The sequence below is a fragment of the Cynara cardunculus genome (assembly GCF_001531365.2).
Source record: "Cynara cardunculus var. scolymus isolate 2C chromosome LG 3, CcrdV1, whole genome shotgun sequence".
NCBI classification, from domain to species: Eukaryota; Viridiplantae; Streptophyta; class Magnoliopsida; order Asterales; family Asteraceae; genus Cynara; species Cynara cardunculus.
In genome coordinates, this window is record NC_037530.1 from 4621875 (window position 1) to 4639961 (window position 18087).

Here is an 18087-nt window from a genome sequence, read left to right on the forward strand (position 1 = left end):
TATATATATAGTATATACTCCTAAAATGTGATAACCTTGAGAATTAGTGTACCATGTGATATTTCATATAATTCTTTTCATTTAAGACTGACATTTAGAATATCAGTTAACATATATTTTCACAATGTAAACATTTTTAGCCTAATTGTAAAACAAATATATATTCATTAATACATTAAATATACTAGTCTTAGATAAGAAAAAATCACGTGAAATAATACCTTAAAATAATTGCAAATTAACTGTCTTCTCCTTTGCAAGAATGAGAGAAGAAATATAAATCACATACCTTATTTAAAGTTGATAAAAAAAATATGAGTTAATTAAAATTAGAAATAAATAAGTAGATTTAAAGATATAACAGATTCTTATATTATTTAAATAGCGTTTTTTATTACAATTATACCCTTAATAGATTTAATTTAATTCAAAAATTCTAATTTTAGAATTATTTTTTCATTCTTTATTTATGACATCTTAACAAAATATTTTTCCATTTGTTGAGAGACCCTCACAATATCAATAATTGCTCCGTTTACCCCCCAACAAACTTTTGACATAAAACTGTGGCCAAATGGTCATGATCAGCCCATCTTACTTCAGAAACCTTCCAATTTGGTCCTAAAGACAACAAAATAACCAATAAGAAAAACTAATACACATCCAATCAAGATCGTGAAATTCATTTACTTCTTTTAACATCCCTACCCTCATCCATAATCTACACTAAAAGGCAACTAGTAGTACGACCTAAATTAGACATGACAACAGATCACATAAAATGATATTTTATATGAATCTTTTGAACTAGTTAGGTCAAAGATGTCAGATATCATAATCGTTATATTTATATATGTATATATATATAGACACACACACGACGTTGAAAACTTCTGTTGTACTCTACATTACGTGTGGCAATTCAGTTGGATTCGAATCTACAATTGTGGTTCGTTACGAGATTTTGAAAGGTTAAATTGTGGTAGAAATGAGCAGAAGATAACCCAAAACAGATACATGGAGAACATAGATGATAATATGTATGAATTTTATTCAGAATTTTGTAAACAAGAAAGTGCCACTTTCAAGTTTCTATTCTTCTGTGTGCAAAATAACATACATATGGCCAGCAGTCTGAAAGAACACAAATAACTAATTATACAACCCAAAAGGACCAAAAACAAAAGGTACCCCACTACCATCTAAAATGCAAAGGGAGTTGTAGTTGTAAGAATACACACTAAAACAAACAAACAAACAAAACAGTTGTCATGAAAATCACCAAATTTATCCAAGAAATCCATCAACATGATGAGATTTTACTCAAATTGTCTGCAACTGAGAAAAGGAGATACGAATCATGGAATCGCCAAGTGTGCTTGCGTGCTTGCAGACAAGAGCTTCAGTTGCCTGTTCTTCGCTTTCGAATAACACAAGAGCCTGCTTCTTACCATTCATTTCGAATAGTTTTGTGTTCACAATGCTGCCATGTTCCTCCAGGTGCGATACAATCTCCTCTTCTGTCACGTCCTGTGGCAGGGTCGACAAGTGGATCATCTTGGTTGGTGAGCAACAATAGCGGTAATTTTTAGCAGCGTTGCGGTTAAAACGATTCAGATTCGAGTTCAAATACTCGTGTGTTTCAGCCCCCATTGTGATATTTGGATGCTTTGAAAAATTAACCTCCAACCGCTTCTCAAATAGGGTAGCTCCCTACATATAAAACCCAAATGTTGTTATTCATACAAAATAAAGAACTTCATAACCACCATAAAAGGACAAGGAATCAGACCTTCAAAAAGTGTACAGCCAACTCAGCCTGAAAGCCGTCACCCATCTGAACTAGGGCATGATCTGGTTTATTGCGAAGAAGTTTGATTCTGACAATGTTCCCATACAGAGAGAACAAGTTGAAGAGTTTATCCTCATCTATCCTCTGATATTAAGATAAAATATTAGCATCAAAATCTAGAGTGTCAACCTAAAGCCCATGAGAACAAAACAAACAAAAAGCTGGCTTACGTCAGGATTTAGATTAGATGCAAGAAGAGTGCATCTGTCATTCGTCCCACTAATTCCAGGAGGCAACCCTCCTCCGAATGCAGCCGCAATTGCAGCAGCATTGTTCATCTTGATTTCACACAAAAACATCCCAAGAAAGCATTAGTTACCCCATAGCAATGTATGCATTATATACACAAATGCAAGCATAATATGAAATATTAATGTATCTTACATATACATGCGTATGATGTTACTTTTACATAAAAGGGACATTTACCTGTGTATAGTTATGGTGAGCATTGACGCTCAGGTTTGAGTTTCTTCAAGTTATTTAATGAGATGATCAACTAGCACCTATCAATTCTAAATCTGAAATACGTGCATGTCTAGAGTCTAATATATAGGGACCCTCCATTTACCCGTATAAACAGGAAGGATAAAGATCCACAGCTATGAGATAAAATATCAGGTATGATTACGAGGAAGAGGTCAATTGGTTACAAATAATTCCTTTGCAACTTCGAACAGATACGTATTTATAGCAAGGAGCATAAGATGGCCAGAGAGAACCCACCTGAGGAAATCCAACTGAAAAGGGAAACAAGCAAAAAATAAAATAAATTACAGATCAGAAGGGAGGATCAGAGAAGTATTGAAAGAAAGAAAAAAATACTAAATATGGCTGCCTTGTCTAGCACCTGCCTAGCCCCATGAGATTGTAAAGTGTACATACCTCCTGCATCTCCGTATCCAGGCTGGCACAAAATTGAATAATAAGAGACATAGATATATAAAACAAATGCTGTATGATAACAAAAGATACAAAGACATAGATCAGAACATACTTGAGAGGGTCTCCCTTTCTGTTCTGAAGGCAGCGATGGGTTTGTGAAATCCCTATTAGGAAAACAAAGATTGCGTAATTGTAAAAGAAATGTACAAAAAAGGAACTTATTGCAGCGATTCACAGAATATTATGTTTGATATTTAAGATTTGATCGACGCACCTAGACCGCTCATTATTGTAATTCACTTGCAACTCTTCAAGACTGGTAAGAAAATAAATCATTGTAGTACCATATTAGGAAAATGAAGAGAAAATAGAGCAAAAGAAGCGAAAAGTTTGCTATTAGTTTGAAACCTACTTTGAGAACTGAATATCTAGTTGACAGCAACCATCATATATATTACGCCCCTGAAAAGGAATTGCAAGTGATGAACCATCTTAACAATAAAATGAATCAAAGGACAAATAAACCAATACCTGAAGGGCATTTCTGGCAGAAACAGCACTTTGACGCGATTGAAATTGAATAAGTGCTTGAAAACCTATGAAATTCACAAAAAAGGCATCTAAGCATCCGGAACAGTAAATTCATGCAAAGTGCTCCCATATATGTATATATTCAACACAGCTTTAATAGAAAATTCTGTTACCAAATATAAAACACAAATCAACGACTTGAGATTGATGTCAACTTTACTTAAATAAGTCAAATAATAGCTGATACTGTGATGTGAATTATAGTAGAAAAAGAAAGGAAAGTGATAGAAACAGAAACATGAAGAAGCTGACCAGCTGACTTTTGAAATGTGACGACCTTCTCCACATATCCATGAGGGGAGAATACTTGATGTAGAACTTCCACGGTTATAGGGTATAGCATGTGATGAATCGTAACCAAGAGTATACGATTAGGCTGTGTATCCACAGTACGTCCAACAGCAGCCCAGCATAGACAGAAGAGAGAGAAGAGAATAGAATGAATAGAGAAGAATAGATAGAGAAAAGGAGAAAGAGCAATAGAATTTTAAATATGTGAACCTCCTACACACAAACAGAGCATAACATGTATAAGAAATATAAGAACAGAAAGAAATTGCAAACAAAATTGAACAGGAAAAGGTAGCTTCAGTACTAGCAGTAATTGATTCATATTATGCTTGATGTGGTCTCTACCCCTTGAGAAAATTACAATTCTAGTAGTCTGTTTTCCATATATTTAAGATAAAAAAAATACAGCATTACAGCCAGTAAAAGAAAATCAAAATAATCTGATGCAAATACATAATAACAGATTTGATCTGCTCTGAGAAGGAACTCAAAAAGAATGGTGAACAGGCATAAAGGACATTGTAGTGAATATATCACTTGTCTGTGCTGAACCTTCAGCGGATTGTTGTATAAATGTCAACTACAAAAATATGAGATCTAGGCCAATCCCTTGGCGCTTCGTTTATTACTTGTAAGGCACCCTGCATTATGTTACTGCCTGTATATGCATGCTAAGCAACCCCAGCAAGACACAACTTGATATGTTATCAGTCATTCATCAGAAAAATTAGAATTCAAGAAATACAGGCAAGTCTATACATGATATTACAGCTAGGGTTTGTATAAGTATGTTTATTTTTAAGAAATTCTGGACAAATGTCCTGAGGGAAGGGATACCGGTGGATGGACATGAAAACTTCCTCTGGTGTAAGTATATTTGCACAAAAAAGCAAGCACCAGATACGAGATGCATATATTCAGTTCATATGCATATGCAAGACAAATAGAGAGGAGAAATGTTCAATCAAATTCGGTCACTTAAAATAGAACCATAAGGAAGTAATGACAGTATGCACTGGAAGTTAAATTGTTTACTTTTCAATATGCTGTAGCTAGTGTTAATGTATTGTAATATTGCGGGTTCTAATTTACTGCTTTTTCAATTGCAGGCCGTGGAGTTGAGTAAGCATGAGGAATCACGCTTGGAGCACAGCCTAGTTGGCCACTCTCGGTGTTTGTATGACGGCGTAGGTATAAGAAATATATGGAATGACTTGGACTAATCATTCAGATCCATTGAATACAAAAAAGGGGACAAATACTTATAAAACCAGCCACACAGATAGAAAATGGCGCTTAGTAGAACATAGCATTCTACGGAAATTATTAAAACAATTTAACTAACTGCTAAGGAAGAACCTTGCTTCCCATTTGCTTTTTTACTCATTGTTTAGTAACATGCATCTCATTTACAACATGCTCACACATATGCCAATATGGCAATATCAATTTGTAAAAGTTTGCTGACAGAAAACGCGGATGAAAAGGTGAATGCAATGGAACATTCTTAATGTAATATCCATAACAGTGAACTTAAGAGATTGCTGCTAAATTGAAAATACCAACCTCGTCTCCTCGTCCTTGAGTATTTTGCTCCATAGTAGTTAGCTCTTGATGAGACGAGAACTGAACATAAACATTTCTACCCCTGGAGGTAATATCGAGTTTGCATTCTTAGTTTCACCTTGCCAATCTTAATAAATAAAAACACTCCCATGGCATGTGGACAATGAATGAAGCTAAAATCATCTTAATGAAGATCATACATGACATCATATATTTTTGTTACATTAGTAGTCAATACACCTTATGCTTGGCTGAACATTGGCATAGAATTGCATTGCATTGACAGCTGAGGGAACATCTTGCATTTGAAGCAGAGCCTGCAGATGTGGCAAATTAACCAAAAGCATTCACATGGTTTCATCAGTTCTAAGTAGTCAAACACATATACCTCACTGGTATAGCACAATTCTATATCACAAATCCACAAACCTGGTTTTTAGCACGAAGCATCACTAGTTTGTTGATGACTCCAAAAGGCTGGAATAGCTGAAGCAGATCAGGCTGGAAAAAAGCAAATCGCATATTCAATTACTTGTCATTTGACAAGATTTCTCAAATTTATAATATAAGACAATATCTTATTTTAAACTTTGCTAATATCTGCATGTAATATAATTCTAAGCAGGTAAGATAGCTCCACAGTCTTAGATAACAACCAGTGCTGCATGCACGTAGTGAATTATGTAAGAATATGTCTTGCAACTCCAATCCAAAGTGTGACCAAGCGAAACCAGAATAACTGGGATGTGAAAACCACCAAATAGATTAAAGACAATATTTCAAAATGTCACAACATAACATAGAAAATAGAATTCTTGCCCATGTTAGAACACCTCATAAACACACTGCAGATTTTGCATATCACTCTAAAGTCAACGTGGTCAGACATGTTTTACTTTCAGCAAAAGTAAAGTCGGCACCAACGATTTTTATTAAAGAAAGAAAACCAATACTCAAAGTAACTGGCAGCTTGTTTTCCTTCTTTCATATACATTATCGTGATAAAGAATCTCACACGCATGGCTGTGAACTGGTTATGGTACCTGCATTACTTCTTAAGTTTCAAGACCTATACAGCAGCTCTCTTGAAGGTTATGACCTACCAGTGTCAATGTTTCCACTACCAACGCACACGACAATTCATATGGACCACCATGACAATTCACAATTCGGTGTCGGAAAAGAGTGAATCTAACAATTCTAATGCCACTTAAGAGCATTCATATATTGTAGTTTTACAGAAGCATTGAAATCCCATCGAACTTAGCATTAACTTTGATACTCTGACAATAGGTCATAAAGTCAATAAGTACTGCAAGATTAGTATTTTCCACATTACTTAAATAGAGTTCATTCCCTCCCAAGAAAAAAATAGAGTTCATCTCTATCCGCTGAGAGTATACAAGAAACCTTAACCAATGTTAATAAGTGTTCAGTAACAAATACAAAATTACCTCATTATTAGAACAATTTTTCCTAAGATATTATTAATTCTTCTGGCATAGCTATACTAACAAAAAAAGGTTCCAACAAAAACCGCTTCTACAAGACTACAACTATGAATAAAGAAGATTTGGACATATTAGCAGGTCTATTCCATCTTAACATCCGCCCGCCCCAACGTCTATACATCCTGCTTTTCTATGTTCTACAGACTTGTATGTAACTATTGAGAGTGAAGATAGTATACACAATGTGCTGCTCTTTCTCTTTGTCTTCATTTAGTCAACATGTACAATATCCAAGCTGCATATTCATCTACATTCTAATGATGCATCTCAATCATGTTATCTGTTGCCTAAAATTTCTTGCAGAGATCATGATAAGAGCATATAGTCTTCGTAATATCAGTGATCTAACTAAACAAGTGGGCTTCATCGACCAGCCTAGGCACTGCACCGCCAAATTCTTTTCTGTTTCCTTGTAATTGGTTTACTAGTCATCCATATAACCAAAGTGGGATTAAGTGGCGATAAAGTAAGCACCTAAAGGCATGAAATTGGTTATTTAATGGTGACAACTTCTAATAAATAAAATAATTAATGAGCTAGGCCATAGGGTTTTTAATCTTTTTCCATACACAACATCAGCAGTAAAGAGAGAACCTATTAAAAGGTGACCACTTTAGCATCTGATTAAAAGGTCTTAACTGCTAGACGGCCGCTAAGCTCCCGTAACAGTTTTAAGACGACAGTTTAATACAATAATAACCCTTCATTTCGAAAAGCCTGATTACAAAGAAAATACAGTGAGATATATAGGAATCAGAAACTTGGGCGAAATATGGTAATCTTGCATTTCTGAGGTATAAATCATCAATATGATTACAAATACACTCTATATGTACAAGAGTCAATTACATTGATTATCAGTTTCCAAAATTAAATTAGCATCATTCCCTAATGACAGAAAAGATTGCTTCCAGAAACAGAAAACTTTTTATGAATTATCCATCATAAAGAAGCATGTGGTGAGTGAGAATGAAATCAAACCTCAGAAATTTCATGACCAACATTCCGAACGTGAATGACTTTAGAAGGCTCTGTCATTTTAAATATCCCTGAAGAATTGAAGTGATTCAGGAACATGAAATATAAAGAAGGTCGATTTGAAATCAAGAAAAGATTTGGGGATAATTGGCAATCAAGCAAAAGCAAAAGAATTTGGAAGTAAAACCCTAAATTCGGTGGGAAAACTGTAATCAAATAAGGTATGGAATGGGAAGACAAAGTGAATCACAAAACCCTAGATGTAAATCGCACCTGAAGATGATGAAGGGAGATAGGAATGAAGTCAGCCGAAGCTTGAAGCGGCAAAGAGAGTGTCTGAAAGGGAATCGGTGTTGGGTTACGAGTTCTTCGACTTCACCCTAATTACGACCTTCTTCTATATTTCATCTCTTTAACTGTGGGCCCCTATCCATTTTTTATTTCCTTTTTTCCTTTCTTTTAAAACCATTCATTTCCTTTTATATATATATATTATATATAGAGAGAGGAAAGATCAAATATTAACTATCATTTTTGTGTTAACTTTGAAAATCCTCTTAACCAATTAAATTTCATTATTCTTATAGGTTTATGTCTTGTTCATTTTACCCTTACAAATGTATTCTAGTAAACTGAATTCATTTGTAACCCCCAAACAATTAATGGGGAGTTACAAACAATCAAATCCCAAAAAATATGCATTAATATTATTACTTTTTTTTTACTATTGATCTTCCATGTTCATTCTTGTATGAATTCCTAAATCGCATAAGAAACACGGTAGTAACAATTTTCGGTATTGATCAATTTGAACACAAATGAACCGTGAACACAATTTGAACAAAAATGAACAACCATGAACACAATTTGAACACAAATGAACCGTGAACACGATATGAACACAAATGAACACGATATGTGCAATTTTTGGCTCATATATTCACATGCATAGACGTCCCACAAAATTAAGGTAGCATCTGTTAATTTGTGTTCATCTGTTAATTTGTTCAAATTGTGTTCACGGTTCATTTGTGTTCATCTGTTAATTTGTTCAAATTGTGTTCACGGTTCATTTGTGTTCACGGTTGTTCATTTGTGTTCAAATTGTGTTCACGATTCATTTGTTTTCAAATTGATCAATACCGAAAATCGTTACTACCGTGTTTCTCATGCGATTTAGGAATTCATACAAGAATGAACATGGAAGATCAATAGTAAAAAAAAAATATGAATGCATATTTTTTGGGATTTGATTGTTTTAACTCCCCATTAATTGTTTGGGGTTACAAATGAATTCAATTTACTAGAATACCATTGTAAGGGTAAAATGAACAAGACATAAACCTATAAGAATAATGAAATTTGATTGGTTGAGAGGGTTTTCAAAGTTAATACAAAAATGATGGTTAACATTTGATATTCCCTATATATATATATATATATATATATATATATATATATATTTCCATTCGTCTTAGAATAAAAATACGTCATATATTCATGTATTTTTTTAATTAATAACCAAATTTTTTTATTAACCTGGATATCCAACCCGCTATGCGAGCCGACTAATCTCAGAACGACCATTTGCTTTGCAGATAGCCCGAAGCCACGATATTTGAACCTCCGTAGTCACAAAGAGATTTTTATTCTTCCTTGGATTTGAACATGAGAACTCCTGATACTTTTGACCTTTGGAGTCAAGTTCAAACCAATCAGACACCCTTGTGATTAAACGATATTTTTATAGATGGTAATAAACGAATGATATTAAAAAATAAACACTTATTTCTTAAGATATTTACTTTGACATAAATAAAAATAAAAATATTTATTCTAAACAAAGAAAATAATTATTTTTAATCAACAAATAAAACAAAATTGCTATTTTTTCAAAACAAAAAAAGAATGTTATTTTATCAGTTATATGATTTGATACAATAATTTGAGTAATTAGAGAATATCTTGTTAGATATCTCTACAACAGAGATTTTGTAAATTTTTGTTTTAACAAATTTCTTAAATTTTTCTCTAAAGTGGAGAAAAAGTATAAGAGAGGAGATGAAATTGTCTGAATTTGAAAACTCTCCAAAAATGATAATCTGTAAAAAAAATTACTATTAATAAGAATCCTTATAATTAAATGTATAAGAAGAAGAAAATAATTTTTTTATTAAAAGTAATGAATATATTTTAATAATATAATTTATATTATAATCTTTAAAATGAATAAACTGTTGGACATAAATATAAAATTTCTTTGAGAAGTATGGTTTTTGTGGAGAATCTGTTGAAGATGTTTTTAAAAACATAAAATATAGAATTTAAATTTAAAATATTCACACACAAAAAAGTTATATTCGTATCTTACTCTCTATTTTGGACACCATAACATTAATAATATTATTAAAATAATTTTATATTTAGTAAAATATTATTTTTTTCTCAAACATTTAACATCAATGTTTCATATTTATGAAATATAATATGTTACTCTTTTCATGGTGATTGTTTTTGGAAAATTCTTCAAATTTGAAGAAATTCACACATTCTCTCATGCTTTCTCCATTTTATAGAAATTTATTGGAACAAAAATATGTCCAAAATCTGCATTTTCTCCATTTTGAATAATATGTTGAAAATGCTCTAAGAGCATCCACAATTTAGGTTCTTGTTGAGGTTTTTGTTGGAATTTATGAGAACATTCACTTTGAGACAGAGGTTTTTGTTAAGTCAAGTTCTCATTGCAAGAACTCGGGTTTTTGTATACATTCATTTTTTTGTTATTTTTTATTTTATTATTTATCAACCATTTTAATTTCCTTTAATAAATATATAAAAACATAAAAATTAAAATTGATACAAGAAAAAATATAACTAATTATTTTAAATAAATTTTTAATTTAGTTTTATTTTTTCTTCCTTGTAAACTTGTATGCAAGTTTTTGTATTAATAAATTTAGTTTTTATATATTATTATATGTAGATTATTTTTCAAATAATTTTAAACATATATAATTAGAAATTCATTTTTAAATCATAAATTAATAATTATAAAATATTTTTTATTTTAAAAAAGATACCAATTTGATACATATAGAGAGAGAGAGAGTGAGTTATTATCCAACACTTTACATTTGTACAACCAATACAACTCAATCTCAACCGTTCATTTAATTTGATGAATATGTAATTTCATAAAAGTTTTGATTGTTTCATAATATAAAATATTAATCATAATTAATAAAATATAGTAATCTTCCAAAATATTCAAATGATAATAAATGAACTTTTATCATTTTGATATATATCTAAATTGATTGAGTTACATTGGTTATATAAATAGACATGATTACATTTTGTTTAAATCTTTCGTTTTTAGTCGTCATCCTCGATATTGGTTGAATATATTAAACTAATTTGATATGGCAAACAATTATTTTTTAAATCAATCACAGTGAGTGATCTATTTTACTATTAGTTATTTAGTGTTACTTTTTTATAAAGTTTAAAATTTACATAATATTGCACTTTTTGTGGTATAAAATCATATTTACGTTTTAATTGTTTTTCAAATATGTTAACAAATACTATAAAGATACTCGCGCATTGCAGCGAAATAAATCGAGATGATGCTTCGTTTTTTTATCTATGTCAATATAATACGGTTTTATGTGATTTTGAAAAAAAGATAATGTTTTTATTTATAAAAATCTGAAAAAAAATGTATCAATATTAATATCAAATTTACTATTTAAAAATTCTTTTTTTATGTAATTGCTTTAATTCAAAAATTTTATTATAATCTAATTTAGATTCAATAATAAGGTAATTTATTTTTGATTTAATAATATAACATTTATAATGTTAATAATTAAGTATTATGTTATAAATATAACTCAATAATTATCCTAATTATATTTTAGATTTTTTATATTTAAAATGAGATGTTTATCATGTAGTTGATTATATTTATCTGTAGTTAGTTACACGAATTCAAATATTAAGCTTTAATAAATTGTGCTTAGGCACAATTTACTTGTAACCTCGAACTTTAAGTGATATGCATCAATAAACAGTATTTCATACATAAAAAATGATTTGTAAAAATATTTATCAAATGCTTTATAATATAGTATATATATAATTTAACAAATTGCAATTAATGTATAAAAGTGAAATTTAATAATCATATTTGTATTTTTTTTATAATCTTATACATATATATTAAATTTATATAATAATTTAAAAATAAAATTATATTTCATAAATTAAAATAGAAAATGAGTTTTTTAGTTTTATTGAACTTCTCATTCCTTCTTGGTGTTTGTATTGCCTTAAATTGGCTTAATTATACGAAAATCTATGGTGCGCTTCTTACGACGGGAAGATAATTTCATGTTCTCTCTATCGTTGCAAGAGATTAAGGGGCGGTTTACTTAAACACTTACCCGGTAAGCGTTTACGGGTAAAATTCAACACTATCGTTTACTTATCGGGTAAGATTTGAATCCACTAAAACGACATTATATGTAATAATTTACCCGATAAACGCTAACCATGGTAAGAGTCATCACCATCACTTACCGGGTAAGATTCTTGGTACTTGTCATGTTCATCCGCTAAAGTAATATAACTTGATAAGTGCTTACCCAGATACTATAGTTTTAGGGCTTAACCTGTTAGAATCAAAACTTGTTACGGTTAAGCGCTAAAATGGCAAAGACAAAGACCGGTAGGGACTAATTAAGAGCCAACCGACTTGGTTGACGATCTTTAACTGTCGCTACCAAGTGGGATACGAAAAAGTTATGGCTAACGAAGATTGTAACTTCAACTTAGCGACCATCGGATTAGTTTTAACATTTAATTTCAGACCATAAATAAGTACTTAAAGTTGTAATGCCACAATTACAAGGACTCAAACCATCATATTGGCTTCTTCATCTTCCATTGTTGCTGCTTCACTGAACATATATTGGCTCTGATACTCCATCAAGTACTGCGTCGATCTCTTCACGTCCCAAAACAGCTCGTAAACTCGACTCACGTCTTCCATCTCCACCACCTTCCCTTTCCTTTTCTGGCATGACAATGACGCTGATGTTATCAGATTTATCGCGTATCTCAGAGACGTCTCCACCCCGATTTTCGTCAACAAAACCTTTGCATCTTCCGATACATCTACATCTTCCTCTCCGCACCTTATATCAAGAATCTTCCGCAGCTCTTCTTCCGAGTATGGTTGTGTCGATATGATCAGCAGCCGATCCAGGAAATCGATTGGGATCCCATGTGGGGATTTGTAGTTTGTGCCTCGAATCGTTGTGATTCCTCGGTTGGTTGCCACAACCAATATTGGTGCCATGTCATTTTCTAAAGCACGATTTAGGAACGAAAAACACTCGATATCAAGCATGTGGACTTCGTCAATGAACAGAACACCTGGAACGATCTCTGCCTTTCCTTCCTCCCGCCACTCTGCAACCTTTGTATCAATCTGTTCCCTCACCTCAGCTCGTATTTCGCCAGTGTCACCAGTGAAAAGAGCAAGGAACCCCTGTGTTCTGCATTTCCAGTTCAAAACAAGATTAAAGATCCAAGAGAAATTTGAGTACCAAATGTGATAAATTTGAACTTCCAAAATATGAAATTGAATGTACCTGCTATTGATGACATCGATTTCATGAAGTGTAACACAATGCACCACCTCTTTCCTCTTCTGCAACTCCCCATCAGGACACTGCACGAACTTCGTCTGTGGTCCCATTGCATCATAATCTCTAGACCTCGAAAATGATCTCCCAAGTTTTGTAATCTTCCCCGAAGCCTTATCAATTGCAATCACATCGCCACTTTGAACTTTATCCTTCCCCAAAGCCTCAATCATCTTTGCCCCCAGATCGTAGACTGTCTCCATCTCTGTTGTTTTCAGGGTCAATTTCCCCGTTTTTGACGCTGCTCCCGCCACCGCGGGACGATCAATCTGGATTTCTACAACTTCCCCTTCAATCACTTCAGTCTCCTCCTTAATCCTAACACCAATTGCCTTCCTAAAAGCTTGCATAAGGGCTTCCGTTTTAGACATCTCCAGAGAGAAAAGTTCGCTACCTGCGAGCATGGCAAATGGGGTCTCTAGTCCAATGGATTTGGCCATTCCCATGGCAATGGCAGTTTTGCCTGTTCCAGGCTGGCCGGCGAGGAGAACAGCTCGACCTGCAATTTTACCTTCTTTCACCATCTGCACGATGACTCCAGCAGCTTTACGGGCAGTGGTTTGGCCTACCATACCTTCAGAGACCGCGCGAGGCTCTAGGGCTGAGTCCAGACCCAGCCCACGGATGTGGGAGTGAGCACCTATTCGTTCAATTCGGGTTAGGTCTCTGCTCTCTGAGACTTTTAGCTCCACCATGGTTTGTTGGTATTAGTTTTTTTTTGCAAGAGCTTCTGTAAACCAGATCAAAATCAACAAACAATATCAACAGAGAGTAACCCGAGCAGTCACTAAAATCCCTAAATCAATAAGCCGTAAATCACTAAATATATTGAAACAACTAAATCCAAAGTAAACAATTTCAACTCAACTAAAATCCCAGAGACGCTAAGAGTCTAAAATCCGTAATTAATAAAAAACTAAATCACAGATTTTAATCATTCCAGTCCCATTAACATTTAAGAATATAGTCAAGTAATCAACAAAAACCCAAGTAAACAATTTCAAACTCAATTAAAGTCCCAGCTCACTAAAACAAACAGTTTCAAACTAAACAAACAATTCCAAACCCATGAATGTAGCAAATCAATAGCATTAAAAATGAAAACTTAGGATAATTAATCAAAAAAACCTGTGACTTAGGGGCTGTGACCGTGAAAGTGAGATGATTTGACGAATATGAAGTCAAAATTACAGGTTCCATCTGCCATTGCGCGAATGGCGTGATAAACTGATAGCACTGCCGTAAATCATCCCTGCTTCGATTTTAGTGAGATTTACTACAGGATGTGACGTGTATCATCCCCGTCTCCCTTCGAAGTTTGCTGAAATTTGGAAACCAGATCACAGTGGTCTTGAAATTGGAATGCATTGTGGAGGATGGAAATGAGGGGGCGTTTGGTTTGCAGAATGTTTTTTGAAGGGATGGAATCTGTCAAAGTAATAGGTATCTGGAAGGAATTGGAATGGAATGTTGGTTGGCAGGAAATGGAATGTAATATGTCAAATGAATTGGAATATGCCTGTTTGGTTTACAAAGGAATTGGAATGGGATAATAAAAAATGACCAAAACACCCTTTCTTTGAATCTTTTTTTATTTTTCTAAAAGTATAAATAGTAATAAAATGAATATTTAATGTGAAAAAATATGTAAATTACCATTTATTACATAAAATTTGTAAAAAAAATTATATAATCTTAAACCAAACCATTCATACACGTTACCACATCAAATACATACATAAATATTGTTGCCAAACTGTTCTTACACATGGCTAGAGGTTGCCAAACCATAAAATTCAAGCAATAAGTACCAAAAATATTGTTCATAGACATTTATAGACCAATTATTGGTCTAACATAAACCAAAAATATTATTTTCAAAGCAAACCAGCTGTTGGTCCAACATAAGCCGGACAGAAAAATAAGTGGCAAAGATGTGTACTCCAAGAAACCATTACCGCCAACCAAAAAACAAAAGGTCATTAGATGCTTTATGTTACTTATGTGTTAATAATAAAAAATTAATAATTACATATACCGTGAACCATTTCCATCTTCCATCTTTAGAGTCCTTATGAGCACGCTCAGGTTTCTTAAAGTAATGTGGATGTAATCTTATGAATGCAATGCAAGGTCTCCTAAAAATTATACTAATAGTTTCTCCTAAACGATGAAAACGACATGCGATGACTGGATTCTTAACATTATGAGCAATAATGTGAAGGAAAATGGCAACTTGCTCATTAATACTCATTCCTACTTGCTTGTAATCCTCCTAATGTTTCAAGTATATTACATAACTTTTTAAAACACCTTCTATTCATCCTAAGATGTAATATGCAAATAGTATCACTCTCATAAGCATACTGCAATATTGAATATCAATCAACATTTAACAAAGAATATCGAATACATGGTTTTCTGTTTGGTAATTGGTTCTTAATTTGAAAATCATAGTGAAATACCAAACAATAGCAATCATAGCTTCATTCCAAAACAATCTAATAAGCCTACTTCTACATGTTGTTGCTAACAATTGTACCATTTCCATTTTAGAAAGAGAAATCGTGAACGAGGGAAGGAATGTTAAGTTAAGACTTATAAGAGCTTAAATTTAGCAACAATTCAACACCGATCACATCCGCCCCTGTTAAGAAACATGAATGTCACTAGACATTGTAGTATAAGGATGTAAAATAGCTCACTTTACCAATACATACATATACATATATGTGTGTGTGTATATACACACCACAAATAGTGTTCTAATCCACCAAAATCTCTTGGCTCAAATAAGATACAATGACAGTAAACAAAAATGGTTTCACAACTCAACCTGTAACCAAACAAAATTTTAAACGAACCCTCAAACCACTTCCAAATTTGTACCTTATTTCTGCTTCCATTAAGCCATAAGAATTCAATATACAATGAATATCCTTACTTCACAAATTAGGGTATACGCACTCATCACATGTACATCTTCATCCAAATCTTGTGTTCATCTTCTCCTAAATCTTCACTTCAAACTAATCGAGTAAGCCTAACTTAAACACGATACAATTAAGCCGACTAAATTCGTCATCATTAACTACCTAACACATAATTAAGTAAAAATCTCATAAACCCTAATCAATGAAAACCATGTATAACAAAATTCTCATAACACCTTAACAAGTAACAACACAACAAATTTCTTCACATAAATCGTACACCGAGAAACATAACTAGAGTACTATCTACAAAAAACCCAAAACCAACATCACAATAAACAAGTATAAAAATACCAAATTCATATAAACTGAGACAGTTTTCGACAACAAATACCTGCAACTGCAATGGTGATGAACCGAATGGAAGATTCGAGAAAGATGCAGTGGCTGCCCTCTTCTCGTTTCTGAGTATTTCTTCCTAGCTTGCCAATGGCATCATTCTGACCGAATGGAAGGAGTTATGGCGGCAGAGAGACATAACCCACATTCAAGATTCAACCTTTTATGCTTTTCTTTCTCAGGTTTGGGCCATAAAAAGCCCGACCCATGAAAGTTGAAAAAGGAAATGGAAAAATAAAATGTAATTTGGTGTTTGTTTATTTTATATTGAGAAATTATTTGTCGGTTGCTGAATGATTTAATGTATAACGATTAAGTGATTATAATAATCAAAAGACTTTTATGATATAATGTAAAATGAAATATAATTGTTTACAATGAAATCAGAGCGCTGAATGGTTAAGGGAGGTCCATGATATAAAATCATTCCGAGGATTTTAGAACCATTAGGAGACAGATTTTTTTTGTCAAACAAGATTCACCTCTTATTGATTCAGATGCTACATCTTAATTGAACTATTAAAAAGTAAACAAACAACCCCGAATCATAATAAATAAATTAGTGTATGAAATTATTTTTTCATTATTGGATTTGAATGGTTTAAATAGTATTTGAGTTGTATTTATGTATTTGATATTGGGTAGAAAGTTTAAATATTGTTCTTTTTGATTTAACTGACGATTAGATATTTTTAATGTCGACCTGTAATAATTTGATTTATTTAGAAATTATTAAATATTGAATGAAAAAGTTTATATTTTGGACCTAACGTGGATGCATACTGACTAGTGAGAAAGTCGGTTTGAAGGCGTGTGACTTTTATTATAAGTTTGATGTGTTACCACGTGTTACGGTTTTTTGAAGTTGGATAGATTAAAGGACCGTTTATCGGGAATCAGTTAGACGGCCATCGGTCTAAAAGACGCGGTTACTTTTTTGTTTTATTTATATGACTCTTTTTTACCATTTTACCCTTGTGTTCGAGTATAAATGAGTTATAGCTCGTGGTTGATTCAGACAAATCAAAAACACAAACATTTTTAAAACTCTAAATCAAACAAACGTTGGAGCTTCCAAAACCCGATTTCTAGATGGTTACAAATATATGGTTTTGGAAGAACAAGTTTGTTGGTTAAATATGTATTTTGGAACAATGAATTAGATGATTATATATATATAGGGAAGGGTTCAAACGAGAACCCCTGTGATTTACGAGAACGCAAGAACAACCCAATAACCTCATATTGTGATAAAAAATAAAATTAAAAGATTTTTTAAATTAAAATTAAAATTTAAAAAGATTTAAAAAAATTAAAATTAAAAGGGTAATAATGGAACATCAAATCTTTTAAACACGATCATT

General features: G+C 32.6%; 2 protein-coding genes across 3 annotated transcripts; both read right to left on the reverse strand.

The window, feature by feature from the left end:
* Positions 1-1067: 1067 nt before the first annotated feature.
* LOC112508841 (polypyrimidine tract-binding protein homolog 3) lies at positions 1068-8056 on the reverse strand. Its single transcript, XM_025113638.1, has 15 exons — positions 7948-8056; positions 7678-7745; positions 5615-5686; positions 5426-5502; positions 5186-5267; positions 3581-3704; positions 3269-3333; positions 3150-3199; positions 3012-3053; positions 2850-2901; positions 2738-2759; positions 2579-2592; positions 2023-2130; positions 1793-1936; positions 1068-1713 (listed from the first exon to the last, which is right to left on the reverse strand). Exons 2-15 carry the CDS (start codon positions 7732-7734, stop codon positions 1324-1326), a joined length of 1299 nt encoding a protein of 432 aa, XP_024969406.1. The 5' UTR covers positions 7735-7745; positions 7948-8056; the 3' UTR covers positions 1068-1323.
* Positions 8057-12486: 4430 nt separating this feature from the next.
* On the reverse strand, positions 12487-16839 carry LOC112509745 (ruvB-like 2). Of its 2 annotated transcripts, XM_025114864.1 has the most exons (4): positions 16719-16839; positions 14520-14838; positions 13338-14121; positions 12487-13241 (listed from the first exon to the last, which is right to left on the reverse strand). In XM_025114864.1, the coding sequence occupies exons 3-4, from the start codon at positions 14084-14086 to the stop codon at positions 12596-12598; spliced, it is 1395 nt and encodes a 464-aa protein (XP_024970632.1). In that variant the 5' UTR covers positions 14087-14121; positions 14520-14838; positions 16719-16839; the 3' UTR covers positions 12487-12595. The 2 variants fall into 2 exon arrangements, with proteins under 2 accessions (XP_024970632.1, XP_024970631.1); XM_025114863.1 differs by lacking the exon at positions 14520-14838.
* Between the last annotated feature and the right edge of the window lie 1248 nt (positions 16840-18087).